Raw genomic sequence first — 24,029 nt, 5'->3', positions numbered from 1 at the left:
AACCCCTGTCAGTCGATCCGGCCCCACGCTCAGCTGTCAGAGGCAGCTTCTCTTCATAGGTGGGTGCAGAAGAGGCAGCTGACAACGGAAGCCCCATAGTAACTGTGGGTGACACGGATTCTTAGTTTTTTTAGCTTCAGCTGGAGACTGGACCGGACCAGAGCGGCTTCAAAAAATGTATGCATAGGGATTTTTACTTTACAGTGCTAGATAGTGTAGTCTTAGATTGTGGCTGCTAGTATATTTGGAGATTTGAGTTTAAGGCCAAACTTTCACTTTAAGGCACAAAGGGCGTTTTTACAGTGGCTTTTACCAGCATCAGGTGTTTTATTTTTTTTAAGCTTAAACTTGCTTTGCCATGTTATTCTATGGCCTCATGCGCACATAGGCTTTTAGGAGCTGTAAGCGGCATAGGCGTTTTCAAGCTGCAAAAAAAAGAAAACCCAGGTCCAGCATGCTCTAAAGACCGGCGTTCCAGTTGGAAAAAACATCCGACGCTGCTAAACGCAGCTCAACTTCACAGCTAGGGGCAAAGGGGAGTGGTCTCCAGATGACATCACCAATGACCAATCCCAATGGTTAAAGAAATGGCACATGCCGGACCTAACAACAGCAGGAGCTAAAGTCAGGAGAAGACATTAGGAGGATAAAGAACTGGAGGCAGCAGAAGAACCAGAGGAAGAAGACAGCTAAGGGAGAAGACCTCACTGGAGGAGGGAGACGGTTTGGAGGAAGAGGACATCACCGGAGAGGGGAGAAGACACCTTGGCACATCTTAAATTAAAAGGACTTTGTGTACTGTACTTATTTATTTTTGCTATTTTTTGGGGTGAATGAGTAGGTACCCTTCTTAAAGGGGGGCTTCCAGATTCCGAAAAGCCCCCTGCCCGCAGACCCCCACAACCACTGCCCAGGGTTGTGGGGGAAGAGGCCCTTGTCCTCATCAACATAGGGACAAGGTGCTTTAGGGTGGGGGGTGCAGAGTCCCCCTGCTCCAAAGCACCAACCCCCTATATTGGGGGCGTGTGGCCTGGTATGGGCCCCTCATCCTGCTGAGCTGCATGCTCGTATAAAGGTCTGGCATGGATTTTGAGGGGGGACCCCACGCTGATTTTTTGGTGCAGTTTTCCGGGGAGAGACAATCCCGGTTTTTGTTTTTTTACATTTTGGCGTGGGGTTCCCCCTAAAGGTCCTCAGAGCAGAAGTCGGATCATCATGATCTGACTTGGATGCGACTTCTATTCAAATCAAAAGGCTGAAACTGATCAGTTAAGACGGCTCTTATAGAAAACCAATGATTTTGAATAGAGGCAGAGAACCGCTGCTAAAAGCGAACGTGGCTAAACGTGCATTAACACCATTGCAAAAAGCTACTAAAAGCATGTTTTTATAGCCATTTTTCCTGGCGTTTGTAGTGGCTTTGCAGCTTGTTTTTTCTAACACCCTGTGTGCATTAGGCCTAAAACACTGCGGTATTTCTGGATACATTTTCCTCTTAGGATGCTATATAAAGTCGATGGTATTCGCTCCGGCTTCCTCCATCTCTCCTCAGTGATGTTGACCCCTGCAGTTGCATGATGGCCTTCCAAGCAGTTTCACTGGCTGATTTTAGCCCCCATTCACACCTAGGCGTTTTGTTGCCTGTAGTGTGACGCCGCAGCAGCCCCGAGACGCCAGAGGGACGAAAACACATGCACCTCTATGGAGATGGTTCACATCTCCACGCCTAAAAAAAAGTCCCGGACCTTTTTTTCAGACGGCTTTCGGCATAGGAGATGTGAACCATCTCCATAGAGGGGGTGAGGCTGCATTCACAATCACAGCGTTTTGTCGCGGCAATTCGCGGTACAAAACAACGCTATTTTGTACGCCAAAGTGTAAATGCAGCCTTAGTGTAACTGCCTTCTTTTATCTACATCAAACGTCGCCTAGGCCTCCGGTTGGTATCTTCGGTCTCTCCTTCCTTTCCCCTCCTACGTTTCTAAGCTGCTTAACAATTTACGGTGCATTGAAGGATCAAATAGTGTTATTTTCAGTTACAGAGTGCTAGAATTTTAGTTTACAGTTCATGTTTCACAGCTTTCAATAACAAGAGGGTCACCTGTCTGCAAGCATATTCACACTGGTCGCATTTGAATCGCTTTTCATTTTTGTGAGACTTCTGGTGTTGAATCAGGGCATATCTCTCATGAAAGACTGTATCACAGTAGCGACACTTCTTGCCTTGCTCAATAAAAGAATGCTGTTTTCTTAAGTGAACCCCTTGATGAACAGAAAAAAAAATATATATATTTTAAATACTAATAGGGTTATATCAACATGGCATTTAAATGCATTAGACACAAAATTAATTACTTCATTTTGAAGGAAGCCAGTACTGCTAGAATATAGGAGGTTGTTATTGCCAACCTATTCTAAAAATTATATCTCCCTGGATATCAAATTGATAAAGCTGCAGTAATTTCAAAAGGCCTGTCTGTACAGATGATCAGAAAATAGCACAAAAAATACTGCTTTCCAATCAACTGTATGATAAGCTGATCGTTGATACACCGCTTTTTTCTGAAATTTTAAGAAAGGACAAACAAAAAATGTTCTTGTACGATACCAGATCATATGACTTTCATTTAGTCAGTACAGTTTTTATCTGAAAATACAAATAAATCCCTTCTGAATTTGTATTCTTTCGTACGAGAATTGTCTTATTTTAGTAAACCTGATTTTCGATATGTAGACTAGTATGCAAAATAAAAAAAATAAAAAGGACGATCATTGGTTCAATAATCTCATTGTGCATACTAGGCTTAAGCCACTACAAGTATAAGGAGCAGATCTAATTTTACTCTGACTTTTCTTTTTCAATTTCACAAACTTTCTAACTGGGCCAGTCACCCAAAATGGGTAAACTAAAAAGATAGCCAGACAACAGTCAGCAACAGCAGCCTTTATATTTACCCTCACTTTCCATTGAGGGTCCATGCACACAGACTTTAAAAAAATAAAAATCGCTGCTTCTACAGGAGTTTTGCGTTTTGCCTGTAGAATGAGCTCAATGTTATTTTATGTGACCATGCACATTAGGACAAAGGCATATTTTAACTGCTTGCCGACCAGCCGCCGCAGTTATATGGTGGCAGGTCGGCTCTGCTGGGCGAGATCACGTAGCTATACGTCATCTCTCCCAGCAGCCAATAGGGGCGCGCGCTCCCAGCTCGTCCCTGATCCCGGCGGGAACGATCGCCGGCGGGCACCCGCGATCGCTCGTTACAGAGCGAGAACCCCTGTCAGGGGAGAAATGCCTGATCTTCTGTTCATACAATGTATGAACAGCGATCAGTCATTTCCCCCAGTCAGTCCCACCCCCCCTTGAGTTAGAACACACGCAGGGAACATACTTAACCCCTTCCTCACCCCCTGGTGTTAACCCCTTCCCTGCCAGTGGCATTTTTATAGTAATCAATGCATTTTTATAGCACTAATCGCTATAAAAATGCCAATGGTCCCGAAAATGTGTCAAACGTGTCTGCCATAATGTCGCAGTAACCGAGAAAAAAAAAATCACTGATCGCCGCCACTAGTAAAAAAAAAAAAAAAAAAAAAAAAAAAGGCCATAAAACTATCCCCTATTTTATAAACGCTATAACTTTTGCGCAAACCAATTAAAGCTTATTGCAATTTTTTTTTTTACGAAAATATGTAGAAGAATACGTATCGGCCTAAAGTGAGGAAAGAAAAAAAATTGTTTTCATATATTTTTGGGGATATTCTTACAGTACAAAGTAAAAAATATTCATTATTTTTCAAAATTCTTTTTTTGGCGCGAAAAATAAAAACCGCAGAGGAGATCAAATACCACCAAAAGAAAGCTCTATTTGTGGAAAAAAAAAGGACGCCAATTTTGTTTGGGGGCCACATTGCACGACCGCGCAATTTTCAGTTAAAGCGACACAGTGCCGAATCACAAAAAGTGGCCCGGTCATTGACCAGCAATATGGTCCGGGGCTGAAGTGGTTAAGTGTAACGTTTAACTACTTGCCGACCAGCCGCTGTCATTCTACGGCGGCAGGTCGGCTCTCCTGGGCGAGAGCCCGTAGCTATAGGGCGGCTCTTTGAGCGGCCACTAGGGGCGCGTGCCCCCCGCTCGTCCCTGACTCCCGTGCGGGTGCCCGGCGGGCGCGATCGCCGCCGGGCACCCGCGATTACTCGTTACAGAGCGGGGACCGGGAGCTGTGTGTGTAAACACACAGCTCTCTGTCCTGTCAGGGGGGGAAATGCTGATCTTCTGTTCATACAATGTATGAACAGAGGATCAGTGTTTCCCCTAGTGAGGGTCCCCCCCCCCCCCCCACAGTAAGAACACACTCAGGGACATACTTAACCCCTTCCCCGCCCCCTAGTGTTAACCCCTTCACTGCCAGTGTAATTTTTATAGTAATCCAATGCATTTTAATAGCACTGATCGCTAAAAAAAATGCCAATGGTCCCCAAAAATGTGTCAAAAGTGCCCGCCATAATGTCGCAGTACCGAAAAAAAAAACACGCTGATCGCCGCCATTACTAGTAAAAAAATATATATTAATAAAAATGCCATAAAAATACCCCCTATTTTGTAAACGCTATAACTTTTGCGCAAACCAAACGCTCATTGCGATTTTTTTTATACGAAAAAATATGTAGAAGAATACGTATCGTCCTAAACTAAGGAAAAACTTTTTTTTTATATATTTTTGGGGGATATTTATTACAGCAAAAGTAAAAAATATTCATTTTTTTCAAAATTGTCGCTCTATTTTTGTTTATAGCGCAAAAAATAAAACCGCAGAGGTGATCAAATACCACCAAAAGAAAGCTCTATTTGTGGGAAAAAAAGGACGACAATTTTGTTTGGGAGCCACTTTGCACGACCGCGCAATTGTCAGTTAAAGCGGCGCAGTCCCGAAGCGCTAAAAGTGCTCTGGTCTTTGAGCAGCAATATGGTCTGGGGGGTTAAGTGGTTAAATGGCAGAAAAAAAAAAAACCCTGCTAAACTCTCCTAAAATGTGTACAAAAACACTCTAGATGATTTTTTTTTTTACCAAAAGGGACTGGCATTTTTATTAAGCCCAGTGTGCATGAAGCCCAACAAGGAATTACCTCAATATATAAACCTCTGTTTAATCAAATTAGTCATTTCTAAATTGTGAAAATAAACATTGCTTTACTCTGTAATAGACAGAGGTGAAGTTCCCTAATTTAATGTATATATTCACAATTCTACTGTGCAGTGTTTATACCCAGATATACAGCTTTATGCACAATTCAAGCCAAAATCTAGTTGTTACCAAGGTGAAATAAAGTGCATATAAAATACAAGCTTGTGTCTTATCCAAAGCACTGAGTGCGATTTCTCTCTGATGCCTTGTTCCAGTGTTATCTTTGCTTCTTAAAGATTTTCCCAATTCTGCAAAATTTTGTCAGGTCTATAAATATTGGGACAATTGGACACAATTCTAATCTTTTTGGCTCTATACAAGACCACAATGGATTTAAAATGAAACAAACAAGATGTGCGTTCAACTGCAGACTTTGAGCTTCAATTTGAGGGCATTTACATATAAATCAGGTGAACAGTGTAGGAATTACAACAGTTTGTATAGATGCCTCCCACTTTTTAAAGGGACTAAAAGTAATGGGACAGATTAACAATCATAAATCAAACTTTCACTTTTTAATACTTGGTTGCAAATCCTCTGCAGTCAATTACAGCCTGAAGTCTGGAACATAGACATACGCAGACGTTGGGTTTCATCCCTGGTGATGCTCTGCCAGGCCACTGCAACGGTCTTCAGTTCCTGCTTGTTCTTGGGGCATTTTCCTTTCAGTTTTGTCTTCATAAAGTGAAATGCATGTTCAATCAATCAGATTCAGGTCAGGTGATTGACTTGGTCATTGCATAACTATCCACTTCTTTCCCTTAAACTCTTTGGTTGCTTTTGCAGTATGCTTCGGGTCATTGTCCATCTGCACTGTGAAGCGCCATCCAATGAGTTCTGAAGCATTTGGCTGAACATGAGCAGATAATAGTGCCCGAAACTCTTCAGAATTCATCCTGCTGCTTTCATCCCGATGCACTTGAAGGATAAATCCTTAAAGTGCATCGGCCACATACTCCTCCATGGCTTTGTCCTCTGACAAAGGTTAGACCCTGACCACGAGGTGGTATGGCACCAGGTTGAAAGGTCAATTACACAATCATATGACCGGTGCAGAGGCAAACTACCAGCTTGACCTTTGTCAAAGATATCGCAAGGGGGGTGTGGCTTAGTGATGGCCGAGTGAAGACGTGCACTACAGGAGCTACCGCCTAACTTGCCCTAATCTGACCACCAGCTTCCCTTTCACTCATGTGGGCAAGGCATAAGCTTCCTAGACACTACGGGACACGATCGACGACCCGAGGGACCCGCCACCAAACCTTACAACCCGGAATCCAACGCTTCCTCAGACACAGAGGACCTCACCAGGCACCATTGTGGCCACGCCACGTGGGACCTATATGGCAGCACCTTACATCGCACTGCAGGCAATCTCACTGATTCCTCACCAGAGCCAGTTACACTTCATGATACCCCTACAGACTCTCAACCGGACATTGAGGCCCTAATCCTCCGTATAGGAGGAGGCATACAGCAAAGATATACAGGAGGTGGAAAACAGAGCTGCAGTGAATTACCGGCTGTGTGTCCACCAAGGAGTGCCTGATTGCGCTCCCATAGAGATACTTCCAGATCTATCCAGAGACACAGTGCAGAGGCGGGCAATGCTGAAAACGGCCCTGGAGATGGCGGGCTGCACCTACCGCTGGGGATACAGTCTGGCGATGATTTTCCGCACGGAGCGAGCTTCATTTACACTCCGCACGCCTGCAGACCTTCCTGCGCTGTTCACCTTCTTGGAGGCAGAAATGGAAAAAGAAAATATGGACAGCCGTACTCCAAAAAACCTTGATGTTTGTCTTTATTTAAAAAAGGAAAAAATGCACTACAAGTCACAGCCCACAACACGGGAGTAAAACAGCTGACGCGTTTCCCACTATAAATTAGTGCTTAATCATAGCTGACAATTATAAAACATCACATCTAATATATAGCAAACTTTTAAAGACATGTGATCAATGATAACCCCTGATAGGTCAAAACGAATTGACCAATGGGGTTGCCAGATCTGAATCCCTAACCACAATCATGTGTGTGTGTGTCAGAGATCACTGAGATTTAACCTCGAAAATGTCTAGATTATTGGAAAATATATAATCTGAAAACTAATATAATAAATGTTTGTGTAAAAAATTCATATAGTTAAAAAAAATGTAGTTCATGTTTAAAAAGAGATTTAAATAAAGTGACTGAAACTATATGAATTTATCTGTAAATATAATGAAACCGTATAAAAAAATGCATTAAAATAAAATTAGATTACATAGGTGTGTGTGTCTAGTGATACAAGACTGTTATCATAACTGTGTATACACACCCATTAACTAATAAGTAAACAAATAAAGAGTGAAAAAAAATAAAAATGCCCTTTGTGTTTTTTTTTTTTTGTGAAAGTGAAAATAGAGCAGTGAAAAAACTACTAATGAATTTTGTTTGCTTCCAGGAACTAATAAAAATTAGTGTGAAAAAATTATTATTTTGAATATATATATATATATATATATATATATATATATATATAATATATATATATATATATATATATATATACATATATATATATATATATATATACACACACACACACACATTTTCCTGATCAAAAGTTAAGACCACTTGAAAAATTGCAAAAATCATATATTACATTGTTGGATCTCAACAAGGTTCCAAGTAGAGCTTCAACATGCAACAAGAAGAAATGAGTGAGACAAAACATTTTTTGAGCATTCAATTTAATGAAAACGAATAAACTGAAACATGCTGTTTTTCAGCTGATCAAAAGTTGAGGACCACACCTCCAAAAAAAACCTAAACCCCCCCCCCCCCCCAAAACAGAAATCCAACTTCCAAACATGAACTCAGTAATGAGTAGCTCCGCCGTTATTGTTGATCACTTCAAAAATGTGTTTAGGCATGCTTGATGCCTCGCGTTTCCATGAGGTGAGTGGGAACATTCTCCAAGTGGTGAAGGACAGTCGCACGAAGGCCATCTACTGTCTGGAACTGTTGTCCATTTTTGTAAACTTCCCTTGCCATCCATCCCCAAAGGTTCTCAATTGGATTTAGATCAGGGAAACACGCAGGATGGGCCAAAAGAGTGATGTTCTTCTCCTGGAAGAAGTCCCTTGTCCTGCGGGCATTGTGTACTGTAGCGTTGTCCTGTTGAAAAACCCAGTCATTACCACACAGACGAGGGCCCTCAGTCATGAGGAATGCTCCCTGCAACATCTGGACATAGCCAGCGGCCGTTTGACGCCCGTGTACTTCCTGAAGCTCCATTGTTCCACTGAAGGAAAAAGCACCCAAGACCATTATGGCGCCCCCTCCACTGTGGCGCGTAGAAAACATCTCAGGTGGGATCTGCTTGTCATGCCAATAACGTTGGAAACCATCAAGGTTACATTTTTTCTCATCCGAGAATAAAACTTTCTTCCACCTTTGAATGTCCCATGTTTGGTGTTCTCTTGCAAAGTCCAAACGAGCAGTTCTGTGGCGTTCAAGGAGACAAGGTTTTTGAAGAAGTTTTTTGTTTTTGAAGCCTTCAGTCTCAGATTGCCGTCTGATGGTTATGGGGCTGCAGTCAGCACCAGTAAGGGCCTTAATTTGGGTCGAGGATCGTCCAGTGTCTTGACGGACAGCCAATTGGATCCTCCGGCTCAGTGCTGGTGGAATTTTTTTGGGTCTTCCACTTGACTTTTTTGTTCCATAACCCTCAGGATCATTTAAGAAATTCCAAATGGACTGTCTTACTGCGTCCCACCTCAGCAGCGATGTAACGCTGTGAGAGACCCTGCTTATGCAGTTCAGCAACGTTCAAAACCGACCACGTTCAAAAAGGGAGAGTTTTTTTGCCTTTGCCATCACAACGTGTGACTACCTGACAGAAAATGACAATGAATCCACATCTTTGCACAGATTTGGCCTTTTAAAGGCATGTGGTCCTAAACTTTTGATCAGCTGAAAAACAGCCTGTTTCAGTTTAATCGTTATTTTCAATTAATTGAATGCTCAAAAAATGTTTTGTCTCACTCTTTCTTCTTGTTGCATGTTGAAGCTCTACTTGGAACCTTGTTAAGATCCAACAATATAAAATATGATTTTGTGCCATTTTTCAAGTGGACTTAAACTTTTGATCAGGACAATCTATCTATCTTTCTATCTATCTATCTATCTATCTATCTATCTATCTATCTATCTATCTATCTATCTATCTATCTATCTATCTATCTATCTATCTATCTATCTATCTATCTATCTATCTATCTATCTATCTATTATCTATCCAATCTATCTATCATCTATCCATCTATCATCTATCCACTATCATCTATCCATCTATCCATCTATCCATCTATCCATCTATCATTATCCATCTATCCATCTCCATCTATCTAAAACCAGTTACCACCTAAAATACATAAACATATTGGAAATGTGAAAAAAAGAGTGAATGATGTATGAATAAATATTTATATTTTATATATATTTTAGTTTTTGTGCTTTATATATATATTTTATATTTAGTGTTTTATGTAAATCATGTAAAAGGCCAATTAAGTGGCACTAATATTGTGACATGAAAACTATTATGGAGTTAGAACATTAAAACACAAAAAAGTATGAATGTAGATGTGATGAAGTATCTTTTCATGCACCAGTTTCCATTGGTGTAGAATAAGGTTTTATGTTTATATATCCATGTATATACAAGGATGTACAAGGTTTTGTCTTTATATATTCATGTATGTACATGTTTTATGATATATGTTAGGGTAATTGTGATGGTGTGAGCATAGTACTATTTTTTCTATAGCGATTATGAGATGCGACTGCCTGTGTGCATATGTGCAAAAAACATGGGGATAATAAAAGACTTTAGTCAACCCCTCCTAGTAGCAATGAAGGGTTCCTTTACGCAACCTTCATGCAATTTTTATGCAACTTTGGTTGTGAATCAACCCATACAGGCATTCACATCTTACAATGGGAACATTGCACATTGTACATTCGATGCGATGGATACTAGGCATTGAATTCATGTGCACATGTTCCTTTGTATATCATTTTTTGTCAATTGACATTTTTATATGTATAGCCATTATCTCTTTCCTTAATCGCCCCTCTTTTATAATGTTGATATGAACCTTTTATTAGGTTCGTCGGATGTTATGTGCCTGGTAATTATTTTTCGACACACATATATAAGGGAGATAATAATAATTATACAACTATATACGTATTGGAACGCTCACATCGCTATATGTGTGCATTTTCACTCGCACACCTACATAGTCATTTGCCATTCTTATTACTATCCATCACAACATATTTACATTCATACCTTTTGTGTTTTAATGTTATAACTCCATAATAGTTTTCATGTCACAATATTAGTGCCACTTAATTGGCCTTTTACATGATTTACATAAACACTAAATATAAAATATATAAAGCACAAAAAACTAAAATATAAATTTTATTCATACATCACATTCAAATTTTTATTAGTTCCTGGAAGCGAACAAAATTCATTAGTAGTTTTTCACAGCTCTATTTTCACTTTCATTTTCATCCCCTACACACTATGCATTTTCACTATAAAATCGCATCACAAAGGGCATTTTTATTTATTTGTTTACTAGTTAATGGGTGTGTATACACAGTTATTATAACAATAGTCTTGTATCACTAGACACACACACACCTATGTAATCTAATTCAATCTAATTTTATTTTAGTGCATTTTTTTTATACGGTTTCATTATATTTACAGATAAATTCATATAGTTTGTCACTTTATTTAAATCTCTTTTTAAACATGAAGTACATTTTTTTCTATCTATATGAATTTTTTTACATAAGAAACGTTTATTATATTCGTTTTTTCATTATATATTTTCCAATAATCTAGACATTTCGGGTTAAATCTCAGTGATCTCTGAGACCTATTCTCACACACACACACACACCACACACACACCACACACACACACACACACACACACACACACAGATGATTGTGGTTAGGGATTCAGATCTGGCAACCCCATTGGTCAATTAGTTTTGACCTATCAGGGGTTAGCATTGATCACATGTCTTTGAAAGTTTGCTATACATTAGATGTGATGTTTTATAATTATATATCAGACAGGAGGCTTCGTATCTTATGCATATCTCTCTTTACTAAAGCTCATAGCAGAAATACATAAAAAACTTTATGGTAATCTAAAAATAAAACATTCAAAAGGACTACCAATCCCAGCAGTCCCTGGGCCAACGTAGCCCCTCCCAGGCCTCAGCCTATATATGGGACTGTCTGAGGTAACCACATCCTCTTTCTTTCTGCTCATCGCAGGATTCAGATAAGATTAATTGATATTGACAGACAGCTGTTTTGAGTGGCAGTGGGGTACCCCCCCCTGCGTTTTTTCCTGTTTTCCACAGCTGTTTATTCATTTCACTATAATGTATGCTGTGTCTGCATGCTTTATTCACTGTCATTTTACTATTTGTAATAGCAATGTAATTCCCCTCTTTTCCGACGTTTTCCCGGGTTATTTGCCCTATTTTTCCCTTGTGCTCCATCTGCACTCGCTGGTCGTGAGGTGTGGACGCTGTCCCCGCACTCGAACACTACATGGAGGTGTTTCCCCCCCGCCCGTCCCTTCACCGCTTGCCTGTCAGCGCTCGCAGCTTGACAGGCAGACGCCATCTTCTTCCCTTCTCCTCACGTTCTCTCGCTGAGGAGGGGGCGGGACTCGGCGGCAACCATCCAATCAGCGCTCTGGTAAGCGTAGTCTCGCGAGACTTCGCCCCAGAGCGCGAAACTAACGCGGGCTTTCTCCCTCACACCGCTGCCAGTGCAGGACGAGCGGTACAGAGGTGAGGAAGCCTGCTGCGCTCTCCCGTTCTCCCCCCCTTATTAGCTTCTGCATTTGTGGATACTTGTTATCCACAACCCTTACAACCAACCAGACTTTTCTTTCTATGCTTACATAGCTGTAAGGATAGAACTTTGCACAGGATTTTTCACTGATACATTAGAGTCTAAACTGACAACTAGTGACTAATTGATTTAAAGAAATATATACACTGATATAAAGAGGGCCAGTGATTTAAAACGCCTGCAGTTAATACAATCATGTCTGAGGATAATTATACTGCCCCCCTTGCAGGGGAGGCTTTTACCCTGGATACCACTCAGTTCATGACGCGGCTCAGATCCAAGATCTGATTAACATCTCTGTCCAGACGGCTCTGGCCTCGGCCATCCCGTCCACTGGAACACATCCCTCAAAGCCTGCTACGATTAATCCGCCTCAAAATGGCGAACCGCCACATAAGAAAGGCAAAGTTTCTTTTAAATCAGAAACACATTTAGCTGCACTGACTCCCCGACAGGGGAAGAGAATAATTTGTTTCAGGCAGTTTCCCTCCCGGGCCTGCCAACCTCAGCATCCACCAACTCTGACCGACCCCTGGGCCTCAGGGAGTTAAACATTAAGAGGCATCGGTCCCTCTAGAAGGACCAAACCTGACTCCTATGTTGATTCCTCGGACGAGGACTCACCAGGTGCTTCAGGGAAAAGCGAGTCTGACGACTATGGGTCTGACGATGATAGACAGATGCTGAGGATACCGGCATTTCACTCCAATGCCAACCCTGATGCACAGGGAGAAAGCATTTTAGAGCCTTGGGGGAACCATTTTTTCCACCCAGATGCCATCGCTCATCCGCGATCCGGCGATTGGTCCCCCATACCTCACGTACTCAGTACGTGGAGCTCTGGGCCAGGAAATCCCTGGACAGAACGCCCGCAACAAACTTCGGGCCGAGTGCCCTAGACTCCCTATCCCCACAAGGTGGTAACCACACCTGAGGTGGACCCCATGCTGGCCAAATATCTGGCAAAAATCGGGGAAACTCCCCAAAAAAGGGATTGAGCGTTCCTTTAAATCTATCCAGGAACGCATCTTAGATCTAATGGACCCCTAACCAAAATTCTTGAATTTATCAGAACAAGCGGCCGCTTCGGGTCAACCGGTAGATTTAATGCAACTACGCGGCTGGGCTCAGAGGGGCTATTTGCCTAGAAGGCACGGCTAACACCTCCTGCTCGGTGGAGAAGACGCCGCTCCATCTTAATGCGGCTAGAACCCCCAACTTTCTCACCTGGCCGAGACCGAACCCGGTCCGGCGGCAGTCGGTATGCTCTTTGGGGATAACCTCCTCAAAGACATCATAATTTTGTGGGATTGTTTTCAGGACTTGATAAAGCCCAAACATCACTGAGAAAGTCAGGGGCCGTGAGAGTTTTCAACAGGGCCTGCAGAAGTAGAGGCCGATCTGCCGGCCGTGGTCCACCTATAGGCCACAAAACAGACCAAACCCCCAATACCATTATCAGCAGCTCCTCCCACCTACCCTGTTCCAGTGGCGCAACCAGCACCGTTCTTTCCACCCCGGGGCAGACCATGGCGCGGACGGGCGGACGTGGATACACCCGATCCCGGCCTCCATTCGGTGAGTATACCTTACACTCCACAACCACACATTCCAGTGGGGGGACGCCTGATTATTTTATCCACTGCCTGGTCTGCGATTTACGGCAGACCCATGGAATTGCATGACGGTCGGGGTTTTCAAATAGAACTTCTGTCGTCACCGACATTAAATGTGTCCCTCATCCTATCAAGTTTCACACGCCAAAACGTTACTCTCATCGAGAACGAAATACAGGACCTGTGGTCCAAAAAGGCATTTTAAAAGTAGAGGATTTTTCCCCGGCTTCAACCAGCAACCTTTTCCTTGTCAAGAAGAAAGGGGGCGGGTTCCGGCCCGTAATAAACCTAAGAGATCTGAACCAACATGTCTGCTACAGACATTTCAAGATGGAGGGCATTCACAGCCTTCCGAGACCTCCTACAACCGGGAGATTGGTTAGGGAAAATAGATTTTAAGGACGCCTATCTCACCGTCCCTATTCACACGGAGTCACAACTCCTACTCCGGTTCCGCTGGAAAGGCCAGATATGGCAGTTCACCTGCCTCCCATTCGGGCTATCGTCGCACCATGGTGTTTCACTAAGTTGATGAAACCAGTGGTGGGCATCGCTACGAAAGCAGAGGGGTACGTCTAATTATTTATCTGGACGAAATCCTATCATGGCCCACTCAAGGGCCCTAGTTTCCCTTCACATGGCATGGACGGTCTCCCTGCTACAAACACTGGGTTTCTTAATCAACCAGGAAAAATCGGTCCTAAATCCGGCCCAGGTGTTGGAATTCTTGGGTTTCCTAGTGGACACCAAACAAGCTGTCCTCCGTCTCCCAAAAACAAAATTAGCCCTAATTCGCAAGGAAATCAGGGCAGTGCTTCGCAAAGGCTCCTTATCCTTAAGGGTTCTGGCCCGCTTGGTGGGGCTCTTAGCTGCATCCATACAGGCCATCTTCCCGGCCCCACTTCATTACAGAGCCCTTCAGAGGCTCAAGATTTTGCACCTTCGCCAGGGCCTCAGATATGCGGACGAGATCCCTCTCTGTTCGGAGGCAATAGAAGAATTACAATGGTGGCTTCGCCACGCAGTCGAGTGGAACGGCAAGACCATATTCAATTCGGTCCCGACATCATCAGAGTCGGACGCCAGTCGCCACGGCTGGGGCGCCCGATGCGGGGCAGATTCCACAGGGGGGACTTGGTCTGCCTCCGAATCGGAATTGCACATCAATGCCTTGGAACTGCTGGCGGCATTCTTCGCCGTCAAGAGCTTCATCCCACAGGCTTCCGATTGCTGTGTACTATTCCGCATGGACAATGTGGCGCGGTTCAATACGTCAACCGCTTGGGAGGCACCAGGTCCAGGACCCTTGCAGAACTGGCGAAGGAGTTCTGGCACTTCTGCTTGGCCCGCAACATTGTCCCTATCGCGGAATATATTCCTGGAGTCTCCAACACGGTAGCCGACTGGTACTCTCGCCACCTTGTCGATTCCAGCGATTGGCGACTGGATCGCTCTGTGTTCCACCTTGGAGCGTCTTTGGGGCCCGTTGAACATGGATTTGTTCGCCTCTCGCCTCAACCACCAGCTGCCCCAGTTCTTCAGCTGGAGGCCCGACCCAGAAGCATCCGCGGTGGACGCTTTTCGTCACATTTGGCCAGAGGGAACTCATTACGCGTTCCCCCCATTCCAGATGATACCCAGAGTTCTCCTCCACGCCTCGAATCAACAGGCAACTATGTGCTGATCACACCCTGGTGGCCGACACAACCCTGGTTCCCTCTCCTCTTGGGGATGGTCGTGGATTACCCCAGACTGCTTCCCCTGTTCCCACTACTGCTGACCAACCCGTCCGGGGAACCCCATCCACTAGTAGTGGAGGGCAACCTCCACCTCCTAGCATGGCTGATTTCAGGATCTCCGAAGCGGATATCGACCTTTCAGGGTCAGCTAGGGATCTCCTCGACGTGGCCTGGGCCCCCGGGACTAGATCAACCTACCGGTATGCTTGGCGACTCTGGGTTCGTTGGTGTGATCAACAACAGGTTGATCCCATACACGCCCCTGTATCTGTAGTGGTGAATTATTTGGCAGAATCTTTGATTCCGGCAAATCTTACAGCTCCATCAACATATACCGCTCTGCTATATCAGCATACCACTGTCCAGTTAACTCTTTAGCTGTGGGCAACACCCATTGGTCTGTAGACTTCTGCGGGGTATTAAATTCCAACGCCCCCCTAGACCTAGGATCAGGCAACTTGGACGTCTCCAAGCTACTTGACATGTTTGCTTCATGGGAAGACAATGATGGACTATCCCTAAGATTACTGTCTTTCAACTCACAGTGCTACTCTGCTTGTCTCGGTCAAGCGCGTCTCGGACGTGAGAGCGTTAGACATTTCCAGGCGCCAATTTTCGCCTCAAGGGGTCAGATTTTTCGGTGGTCCGTAGGGACAAAGACAGGTATTCAATCTGTCTTCTATCCCTTCTTTCCCACTCATTCCGCGACTTTGCGTAGTGCGCTGTCTACAATCTTATGAGCACACACGGCTGTTCTTCGACCATCGAATCTTCCCAGCTCCTAGTCGCATACGTAAAACCCATCATCCAGTCTCTTCCGCTACCTTGGCACGGTGGGTTTACGTTCCACCATGGAGATGGCGGGCATAGACATCTCCCTGTTTGGAGCTCATTCTACTAGGGGCGCTATGGCTACGAAGATCGTCTCCTCCGGAGGCTCGCTTCCTGACCTACTTAGAGCAGTAGCTGATTGGTCCTCAGAGTCCACCTTTCGTAATTTTTATTTCAGACCGGAGGCCCATGTGTCCATGTCAATTTTATGAGGTTTATCTGCATTGTATACTTTGTTACTCTATTGTTTGCTTTGAACTTGCATAAGATACAAGCCTCCTGTCTGATATATAAATTGAGATTTTTCCTAGCCTGAAGGAAAATATTAGTTATATGAAGACAGGAGGCGAGTATCTTCCCTCCCTTCCCATCCCTTTTCGATTATTCTCTTCTCCTTGCTAGGTTATTGAACATTACGGTACTCATCCTGGAATGCGGATGGCCTAAGTTGCTCACAATCCCTGTTGGATTGCAGTTGGTATGTTTTTGCCGGAAGGCGACGGTCCGGTCGGCCCCAGAGGATCCGGTTTTCCCTTGATCCCCGTTGGGATGAAGTCAGTTCGGATGAAAGGTCCAGTTGGTCATCCCCTTCCGCTCCCTTCAGATGCGGATAGCGTGTTCCAGTAAGGAAGTCCCTGACCTTCACAAGGAGAGAGGATCGGACTTACGTTTCCTGATTGCAAGGATTTACACAAAGAAAGAGGATGTGGTTACCTCAGACAGTCCCATATATAGGCTGAGGCCTGGGAGGGGCTACGTTGGCCCAGGGACTGCTGGGATTGGTAGTCCTTTGAATGTTTTATTTTTAGATTACCATAAAGTTTTTTATGTATTTCTGCTATGAGCTTTAGTAAAGAGAGATATGCATAAGATACTCGCCTCCTGTCTTCATATAACTAATATTTTCCTTCACAGGCTAGGAAAATCTCAATTTGTCAGCTATGATTAAGCACTAATTTATAGTGCGAAACGCGTCAGCTGTTTTACTCCTGTGTTGTGTGCTGTGACTTGTAGTGCATTTCTCCTTTTTTAATAAAGACAACCAAGGTTTTTTAGAGTGCGGCTGTCCATATTTTCTTTTTCCATTTGTTACCTTGTGCATTGCCAGCAGCCCTTGATCTTCTGAGACCATACTAATCATCCTAACACAATCCACCTGGAGCGGTAACTTTCTTTTTCTGGAGGCAGACCCGGTCCCGAATTGGCCGATGTGAGGATACCAAAACCTGGCAGCCTGCCCATTCTCAGACGATCCCAGGGGGCGACCCGGCACCTTATCCAACCAAGGAACACCTTTTACCTGTTCATAGATTGACCATGTTTTCTCCCCCCGGTGGGCATGCGCCCGAGCAGATACTGTTCCACATTGTTTGTGTCCCCTGATCGGCAATGCCCCCCCCCCCCCTCCGCCTAGGTCGGTCGTGTACAGGAGACATTGATACCGATATGACCCTGCACATCTGTGCCGCCCCCCCCCCTCCTCACAGCCCGGGCCCATTACACTGCTCCCCGGACACTGAGCACTGGCATTTTTTGCATTGCAAGGTACCTCTGGACCTGCTCTTTACCATGTTGTTCCCGTTACCCCTGTTAATAACTGGCGGAGACCAACCATAACAGTGTCACTTCTCTGCCCCCCCCCCCCGTATGGAGGAATTCCGGAACTGTCCAGCTGGAGACTCCCCCCTCTCCGTCTGCAGTTGTGGTCTTACTCCCCTGCCCAGGAACTGGCCTGTGATCCGGGAGCACAAAGGAAACTGTACAATTCTGAGGAGTACCCCAGAACTACTGTTTTTCGGCGGCTGCTGACTCACATGTCTGTGAACTGTCTCCCTACCTCTTAATGATTATTTTTAAGGTGCAGACACGCTTGAAAGCCAGGACTGTCCAGCCTCCATAGCCACAATATCCCTGTTGCCTTTGGGTGACAAAGGTCAAGCAACACACTCTATTAGGGCGTGTGAGTAACTGTGGTAAAGGGGGCCAGTCATGCACATACTGGGGAGCGGGGCCGCGAGGGGTAGATTGTAGGTGTCGGCTCCTCCTAGGGTCCCAGCTACGGCTGGGTGGGGTAGGACTAGAATGGTGGAGGGTGGCTGTAGGTGTTTTGTGTTTTTACCAATTTCTTTGACTACCCCCCCCCCCCCCCCTTATTGTTTTCCCCTTCCACCCTCTCCCCACAAGCATAGACAAATCAACTATCGTCACCCTAGACGGAAAGTGACTCAACGTCCCTGAAAAGATGAATGCTACTCACTGACATGAAACGCATGGCAGCGGACGTAGTTCTGTTGCAAGAGACACACCTCCGAGAGATCACTTTCCCTGTCCTACAGAACAGGTTTTACCCGACTGTGTACCATTCCACCTACTCGGAAGCCAAATCTAGGGGGGCCTCCATGATGATCTCGGCGAAGATACCATGGACTCCGATTGCTGTGCGATTGGACACGATGGGTAGGTTCCTGTTCGTTAAGGACATAATGGCGATGTGAAAGTGACTATTGACAACCTATTTGCCCCCCAATAGCCAACAGGACACCTTCATTAAGGGGCACCTGAACATGCTCCAGAAGTTTTGAGGGTCAGCTTATAGTAGGGGGCGATCTCAACTTCCCCCTGCTCCCAACAAAAGACACCTTGACAGGGCTGTCTTCGACCCCCAGAGGAACACGCAAGGTGATACATCTGACATTGCATAATTCACAATTGATAGAAGAATGGCGCCTTTTCTATCCCGGAGAACGGGATTACACTTTCTACTCCGACCCTCTCCAGACGTATATTCCCGCATAGACTATTTTTTGGTACCACACAATTAAACTACAGGCAATCAAACACACTTCCATAGGGTCCATCACTTGGTCGGACCACGCCCATTCGCCATGCACTACGCCCTGACTGACTTCATAGAGGACAAAGGAAACCATGGAGGCTCAATGAGAGCATGCTGCAGGAACCAGAGGTACTGGCAGACGTGACAAAAAAAAAAAAAAAATCACGCATTACTTTCAAACAAATGCCACCGAAGACGGGGACAGGGGCCTGGTCTGGGAGGCACACAAGGCAGTGATTCGCAGCATGCTTTTTTAGCATGGTGCGAGAATCAAACGCCAACGGACAGAACAACTTAATAAACTGCTCAGTAAGCTACGGACCTTGCAAACCGCACAAACAGATAAAGACCGATACACTAACTACTGAATTGGACACAATCTGTGCACAGATTATCGACCTGTTCACTTTTAAGGCCAAGGTGGCACTTCAAATGTCTTTCAATAAGATATACGAGTCGTATATACGATATAGGCAGTCTCCCCCACCTGCCTAGCTGTAACTTACTTCAAGACGCTACTTTGCTCACTGGGGGGACATCTGGTTGCATTCCTCAATGACCTCGGGAAGGGGAGCAGTTTCACGACAACCACCTTACAGGCCCAAATATCCATCATCCCCAAGGAAGGTAAAGACCTGACTCAATGCAGAGCTACAGACAAATATCACTACTCATACTGACCTTAAACTGTTTACCAAAATCATAGCCACCAGACTGCAAATACACCTCCCTGAACTGATCCGCCTAGATCAAGTGGGCTTTGGCCCCACCAGGGGAAGCACGGGACGACAACACCACCAAGGTCCTGAACCTACTCTACTCGGCTATCCTTACCAAAACGCCCAGTGTCTTCATAGGCACCGACGTGGAAAAAGCATTTAATCGCCTAAACTGGGAGTTCGTGTTCGCAACACTGCTATATGTGGGGATAGGTGGAACCATGCAGCGATGGATCTCGGCGGCTTCACATCACAGACGGCCAGTTAGAGCAACCGGCGTGATTTCCGATTCATTCCCTATAACCAACAGGACGAGGCAGGGCTGCCCACTTTCACCCCTCTTTGCGTTCTCCCTAGAACCTTTTTTGGGCAAGTGCAGTTGAACCCAAACATTACAGAAATTCATATAGGCTCCTCCAACATAAGGTGTCCTGCCTATGCGGACGACCTGCTATTCTCGCTCACGAACCTGACATATCCTCCAGAACTTACTGCAAGAATTCACGACATACGGAGCACTCTCCAACTTGAAATTAACTTCGCCAAATCAGAAGCCATGGGAGTGGGGATACCACCACAAATGACTCACCTCCAGTCCAGTTTCAGACTGAAATGGACAAGCACAGCCCTGAAATACTTGGGGTACGCACATCTCCACATTCTTGAAACGCTACGATCTCAACTTCCCACCACTACTGAAAACGATCAGGTCTGCATTCCTGGCTAGGCAGCTGCAATATCCTGAGGATGACCATTCTCCCGAAACTCCTTTACCTCATGCAAGCTCTGCCCATCAACATACCAACGTCTTACTTCAAACAGGTGCAATCTATATTCACGGAATTTGTCTGGGCTAAAAAAAGACCCCGGCTAGCAGACCCAGAGCAGGATCCCTTTACGACGGACTCCATGGTGCTACTCAGCACTGTCGGCCGAACTCAAACGTCACCCATTAATAGATAGGAACCTCCATGCGAATCTGCTCTTGACTCCTCTGTCAGGCATCCCTGTCCTCCCCAAACTCCCGTTTGTACCCTATACTGGCGAACCCTCAATTCTCACCTGGTGCGCAGGATGTGGTCTTTCGGGGTCTGAGCGGGGCGGGCCTACACCAAGCATACCACTTTAACTCTGGGGGCATTGGAAAAGGATCTTAGAGCTTACCAAATCCTTGGGCCTGTTTCGTCTGGACTTCCTGAGCCATTTTCTCACCTCTTAGCAACCTCCTGTAGGAAACCAATTATAAGCTCCTATACCGGTGGTACAGAACCCCAGTGCCTTTACAAAAATTCTTCTGGACTGCGTCTGATCTTTGTTGACGCTGCCTGGAAGACAAAGGTACCCTGGTTCACATTTTTCTAGTCCTGCCCTAGACTAACAACACTTCTGGCGAGTGGTCCGAGACACCATACAGAAATTCAGACAACCATCCCAAACGACCCAGCTATCTTGCTCCTCCATCCCTGGGTATACAGGGTACGCAGAAAATCTGTAATTCGACACTTGCTAGATGCAGCCAAAGCCTGCAGCCCATGTGGCTCCAGAAGGTGGAAACCATAGAACGCAAGGAAGACCTTATCCTTGTGGCACAAAATAGACAGGAGACATTCTACAAAGCGTGGCAACTGTGGAACATTGTCATTTTTCCGGCTGAGGGCCAGGCGATGCAGAATAGCACTGCTGACGTGTGAAACCGTAGGACGCTGTAATCTGCCCTCTGTGCTCTTCTGAATGTTGAGTGCCAATATCTGATGCCGCTCCATATGCTTAAATGTCGGCACTCCATGCTTGTGGGTACGACTATTGTCAACTCCCCCCCTCCATCCCCTTCCAGACTACTTCTTCTATTTCTAAGTTTTTCTATCCTTTTTCTCTATCCCAACTTGATCTTTCTATTTAAGGTAGGCACTACCTATTCTGTTCTGACTCCCTACTGGTAACACAAACTCGACCTCCCCGAGAGGGGAGAACATCTAATGATCCTAACCTCTTTACAGAGCAGTGGACCCAGGCCAACTATAGGATACATAGGAGTCACTGTGTGAATGTGATATATTGTTGATACATACCTGCATATACTGTACTGTTAACTGCACTGTCTTTGATGTAATAGCAGTACATGAGTTATGATTCTGTTTACGAGCAAATATTTTCTGTTATGCATTGACATGTATTGTTGTGGCCCATGTGGGTCTCTTTCCTGACATAAATAAATAATTTAACAAAGATATCGCAAAATCTGCGGTACTCCTCTGGCAGGGCAGATTGTGAAGTGGTGCACAAGACCTTAGTCACTTATCGAAAACATGTCTCCCTGCTTTGTGGCGACCAGGAAGTCACCACAAAGCCAACCAAAAAAAGAGGTTGTGCCTCTAACCAAGGACAACCAATAACCACCAGAAAAGGAGGTGAGGAAATTACTTGGAATTGGATTTTCTCATGGTGAAGAGTCCCTATGGCCATGGACATTAGAACAGGCTGTAGAGGTCTCCCATCAATAGCCTCAATGGCAAGTGGAGTGGCACGAAGCTGCAGCAGAATCGAGTGCTTGGACACAAAGGCACCATCTATGAACAGGCCTGCAAGCCCCAGATTCGATTAAAGCCAGTATCTCAATGAAGGACTCTGACCAAGAAAGGATAACCGGTTACAGGGGCTTATCCTTGGGAATAACTGGGGACGCAACACCACCTAAGGTCTGTCCCTTGCAGGACCTCAGGTGCAAGCGTTTCCTGGACAGGAAGGACAAGACTTCAATAAAGGCACAATCTCTCATCCACAGAGAGACTTGTGAAACCCAACTGCATGGGTTCTACGTCACCGGCAGACTCGGTACCAGGAGCAATGGGAGGTGAGGGAGGCAAGGGTGGGATTGCAAAGTTCAGAGCCAAAACGTACAGGAGGCTACCGCAAGTGCTCCTTAAAAGAGGATCTTTCTCTGAGTCTGGAGTCCATGAGGGTGGCAAAGGTGATCAACTTCTTCAGCTCAGTGGGTATGACCCAGGCTGCTATCTCATCTTTGATGTGATCCGAGAGACCATGAGAAAAAGCAGCCACAAGGGCCTCATTCCAAGCAAACTCTGCTGCCAGAGTACGGAACTCAATGGCGTAATCGGCAACAGTTCTCGTACCACAGGGGTCCTCAAACTACGGCCCTCCAGCTGTTGTAGAACTACACATCCCATGAGGCATTGCAAAACTCTGACATTCACAGACATGACTAGGAATGATGGGGATTGTAGTTCCTGAACAACTGGAGGGCCGTAGTTTGAAGACCCCTGTCGTACCATGATTGACGGACATCAGGCCTTTGGCAGCAGATGTAAATAAAGCATGCAGGAAAGTAAAATACCCTCTTGACAACAGGTTTTTGCGTCTCCCATAGAGGGTTTGCCAAGGCTCTCTTAAGCCTGTGCACACAATAAGACTTTTTGACAACAAACCTCCAACGGACCTGTTTTTTCAGACAATCCGACCATGTGTACGCTCCATCAGACAACCTTTTTATCGAAAAAAATGTTGCTGTGAGAACCGACAAATTTTCTGGTGGAGCAAATCCGATCGTGTGTACACAAGTCCATCGAACCAAAGTACAAACACGCATTCTCAAAACCAATGCTAAAAATAAGACAATAGCAGAAGTTACCTTAAGGGTGGCGGTGAAGAGCAGAAAAACCACATAGTACATCCATTTCGTCACTACGACAGTCCTGCCGTGTGTATGCATTACCAAGTTCACAGACAAAGCCCTTTAGAGCAAAATCCACAGAAAAGTCAGTTGGAAGTCCGATCGTGTGTTTGAGGCTTTAGAAAGCAGAGATTTGAAGTTAACCTTGCCTCTGTCAATGGGAAACCCCTGGGGCGGCATCTCAAACTGGTTGAGAAACCCTCTGCATTGAACTGGCTCCCCCCCGAATCGACGTGGGACGCAGAGTGCAGGTGCCAGCACGGAGACCAGAGCAGCAGCAAGGATGGACTGCAACACAGGTTGTACAAGAGCAGCCACAGTGGGAGGTTCCAGATGAGCAGTGCAATTCAGGAGCATCTATGCAGTGATCCTGCTCATCCAATCTGGAAAAAATTACCAACAAGTGGATTGCCTGCAACTTCTGAATTCATGGCCTTTGCCTACTGTCAGGAACCATGA

The 24,029-nt window shown here is 45.2% G+C and overlaps 1 protein-coding gene across 3 annotated transcripts in view; it reads right to left on the bottom strand.

Moving 5' to 3' along the window:
• Positions 1-24,029, bottom strand: part of CTCF (CCCTC-binding factor) — a 260,150-nt gene that overhangs the window by 68,873 nt on the left and 167,248 nt on the right. For all 3 annotated transcript variants that reach the window (XM_040328784.1, XM_040328783.1, XM_040328782.1), the window contains exon 7: positions 2,102-2,262. In XM_040328784.1, coding sequence (XP_040184718.1) covers positions 2,102-2,262 — 161 coding nt within the window. The remainder of the gene's footprint in view (positions 1-2,101; positions 2,263-24,029) is intronic.

Source organism: Rana temporaria, chromosome 11 (genome assembly GCF_905171775.1).
Source record: "Rana temporaria chromosome 11, aRanTem1.1, whole genome shotgun sequence".
NCBI lineage: Eukaryota > Metazoa > Chordata > Amphibia > Anura > Ranidae > Rana > Rana temporaria.
Note: the sequence above shows the minus strand (reverse complement) of the source record. Positions and strands in the feature narration are given on the sequence as shown.